Raw genomic sequence first — 3,310 nt, forward strand, 5'->3', positions numbered from 1 at the left:
CTATCTTAAAGGTCAGTAAATATTAGAAGGATTTACTCTGAGACTATTTGATCAGGAAATAGCTTGAGCCCCCATAGTCAGGACTAGACAATCGGTGCATAACTCAGGCTCTTGCCATGGGTTCAAGGTTCACCAGCGTTCCGGGATCCTTGTTTGCACTTCTCTGATAGTGAAGACAATGGGCGGCCTCCTGCAGTTTCTCTCACATCAGTGTTTCTCTCTGTCTTTCCCTCTCTCTTCCACTCTCCCTAAAAAAATCAACGGAAAAGTATCCTCAGGTGAGGATTAACAACAACAAAAAACACCTTGAGGCATAAGGTGCAGTGCCCTCTCCCTCCTCCACCGGTGCTGCTTCTGGTGCTGCTGTGTCCGCCTTTGGTGAGGACCTGATACCTCTTTTGTGAAGTGGCAGCTGAGGATACTCCAGCACTGGCCGAGACCAACGAAAAACCCAAGGAAGGAGTTAAGACTGAGAACAAGGATCATATTATTTTGAAGGTGGTGGGGCAGGATGGTTCTGTGGTACACTTTAAGATTAAGAGGCTTACACCACTTAGTAAACTAATGAAAACCTATTGTGAACGACAGGGTTTGTCAATGAGGCAGATCAGATTTTGATTTGATTCAATGAAACAGACACACCTGCCCTAGCCAGTATGGCTCAATGGATAGAGCGTTGGCCCAGCGACTGAAGGGTCCCGGATCAGTTCTGGTCAAGGGCGAGTACCTCTGTTGCAGGCTCGATCCCTGGCCCTGGTTGGGCATGTGCCAGGGCCACATGTGAGGGGCAACCAATCGCTGTGTCTCTCTCACATCAATGTTTCTCTCTCTGTCTCTCCCCCTCCCTTCTACTCTCTCTCTAAAAAAAAAAAAAAATTAATGGAAAAATATCCTCGAGTAAGGACTAACAAAAAAAAGAAAGAAAAAAAGAAAAAGAAAAGAAAGAGAACACCTGCACAGTGGGAAACGGAAGATAAAAATACAGTTGGTGTGTACCAGCAGCAGACAGGCGGTGTCTACTAAGAAGGGAACCTGCTACTTTACTCCAGGACTCTGTTCTCCAGACCAAGAAGACATTCTCAGTTAGGAAATTGCAATTTGGTTTCAACACATCTGACTACTACATACTAGTATAGTTTTCTCTATTCTTTCATTTTCCTCTTCCCCGTTCCTTTATTGTACATAAAGTAACTGATGAATGTGCACAAGCATTTGCATTTTTAAAAAACTAAATGGCCAATGCTATGTTTTGATTGACATCAAATGGAGATGGGTGGAGGGAAAACACTGGTTCTGTGAAAACACATTCTGGCATGCTCATTCAGCTCTTTATATTCCAGTAAGTTATTTTGCTCTCACTGTTTAATCAAAAAAGAACAACATAAAAATCTTTGTATACCTTGTTTGATTGGAGAATTTTAATGTTTTTCATTTATCATTGTAAAATCAAGGACAATTTTATAACTGTTTTTGTATGTAGCTGTTACATGTAGGGTAATTTGTCCTTAAATAGGGATAAGTTACCAAAAAAAAATGAATCCTAGTTTTTCCTTCAAGTCAAGTGTCTTGTTGTTTAAATAAACTTCTTGTTTAAAATGGAAAGAAAAAAAAAAGCTCGAGGAACTGATAAAATCCCCAAAAGACAAAGATATGATGAACAGGAAGAAAAGACCAGTTCAAATCTTCAAGAATATGTTGAAGTGTTCCATACTGCCAAATACCGGAATGATTTAATTTCTGAATAAAAGTGCTCTATGGAGAGAAACCTGAAAAATTACATGTGGCTAAATCTATACATTGTAAGTTTTTATAAACCGGCAATTCTGCACACAAGTATACATGAGTGTGCTCATAAAGAGAGATCGATGTTTCTCAAAATACACAGCTAATTAGTGGCATAGCTTCACCCCCAACTAATAAAATGAGTGCTTAGGTCCACCAGAAGACTTGTACAATACTGTACATAGCTTTCTCTGTAATAGCTAAAAACTGGAAACATTTCAAATGCCCATCAAGAGTAGAATAGATACATTGTAGTACATACATACAATGGAATACTGTAAAACACTGAACAGAAGGAGCTCCTGTTTCATGTAACATGGATGACTCACAGACATAATATTGAGAAAAATAAGCCAGATGCAAAAGAAGACATACTTTATGGTTTCATTGAAGAAGAGGCAAAGCTAATCTATACGGGTAGAGGTCAAATAGTAGGGACCTTTAGGGGTATAGTGTTAGGGAAAGGGCAAGAAAGGAGCCTACTGGGACGCTGGAGATACATGTAATCTTGAGGCTGGAAATGGTGGTCACATAACATATAAATATGTAAAAATTCATTGAGCAATTTACAATTAGTGGACTTTACATGTGTTACATATCAATGAAAAATAAAAAGTTATTATTGCTTGTAGCATTATGGAATGTTTGAGCTATTATCAGCAAATGTTTGAGCAGTTCAAGATCCAGTGGCAACAACTGGCGAATACCATGTTTTAAACAGTCAGCTACTGCTCAAGCTGTGGTTTAGGCTCGCTTCATCCGCTTGGCTATCACACAGGTCTTGCACTAATATTCATCGTAGGCCTCGATCCACAGTCATTATTTTTGTTGTCACACTGGCAAGAATATCCAGGTGGGGTGGATGACAAGTGTTCAGGTTTACATCTTTCTTATTAATATGCTTTATTTTTTTTCTGTTTAATTAATATATTACAAAATTTGGCCCTGGCCTGGTGGCTCAATTGGTTGGATCCTCGTCTGGTGCACAAAAAAAGGTGCTGGTTAGATTCCCAGTCAGGGCACATACTTAGGTTGCGGGTTCCATCCCGGGTCAGGGCGCGTGGGGAGGCCACAGATGGATGTTTCTCACGTCACACAGCTCATCAGTGGCATAGCTTTGCTCAAACCCAGATCGGAACCACCACACTCTCCCAATGAGACCTGCAGTCTAGGAATGGATGGACTAGAGCCGCATGGAGACCTGCGACATCTACCGCTCAGAGCCCGAAACACAGGGTTCAGAACCTCAGGCATAGACCAGGCTGACTCACAACCGAACCAGAAAGAGACCTGCCCAGAAACGGTGACCCCGAGTCCGGGACCATGGAAAGAGGCCGGCACAATGGAGGAACCCCCTTGACCCCAGGCCCCTCGTACCGAAGGGCTCAGGAGTTGGTGCCCAGGTGTCTCAAAGGTATTGACGGTGGAGAACAAACCCCCAGAAACCCCAGAGCGATGCAAGGGAGAGATTAACGGCCCCGGAGGGCCTCCCACGGGGGCGGGGCCTCGAGGCGGGGACGTGGGCGGG

At 42.7% G+C, this 3,310-nt stretch overlaps 1 protein-coding gene across 2 annotated transcripts in view; it reads left to right on the plus strand.

The window, feature by feature from the left end:
* The first annotated feature begins 675 nt into the window (after positions 1–675).
* SPSB2 (splA/ryanodine receptor domain and SOCS box containing 2) overlaps positions 676–3,310 on the plus strand; it is a 5,331-nt gene continuing 2,696 nt past the window's right edge. Inside the window, exon 1 of one of the 2 annotated variants that reach the window (XM_014545657.1) lies at positions 676–695. Coding sequence is in view for 1 of the 2 variants with exons in the window: in XM_005873671.2 (XP_005873733.1) it covers positions 3,106–3,196 (91 nt within the window). In the remaining variant the exon portion in view is untranslated. Of the gene's footprint in view, positions 696–3,097; positions 3,197–3,310 lie in introns of those variants that run through there. The other variant, XM_005873671.2, reaches the window with a different exon arrangement.

Source organism: Myotis brandtii, unplaced genomic scaffold (assembly GCF_000412655.1).
Source record: "Myotis brandtii unplaced genomic scaffold, ASM41265v1 scaffold417, whole genome shotgun sequence".
Taxonomy (NCBI): domain Eukaryota; kingdom Metazoa; phylum Chordata; class Mammalia; order Chiroptera; family Vespertilionidae; genus Myotis; species Myotis brandtii.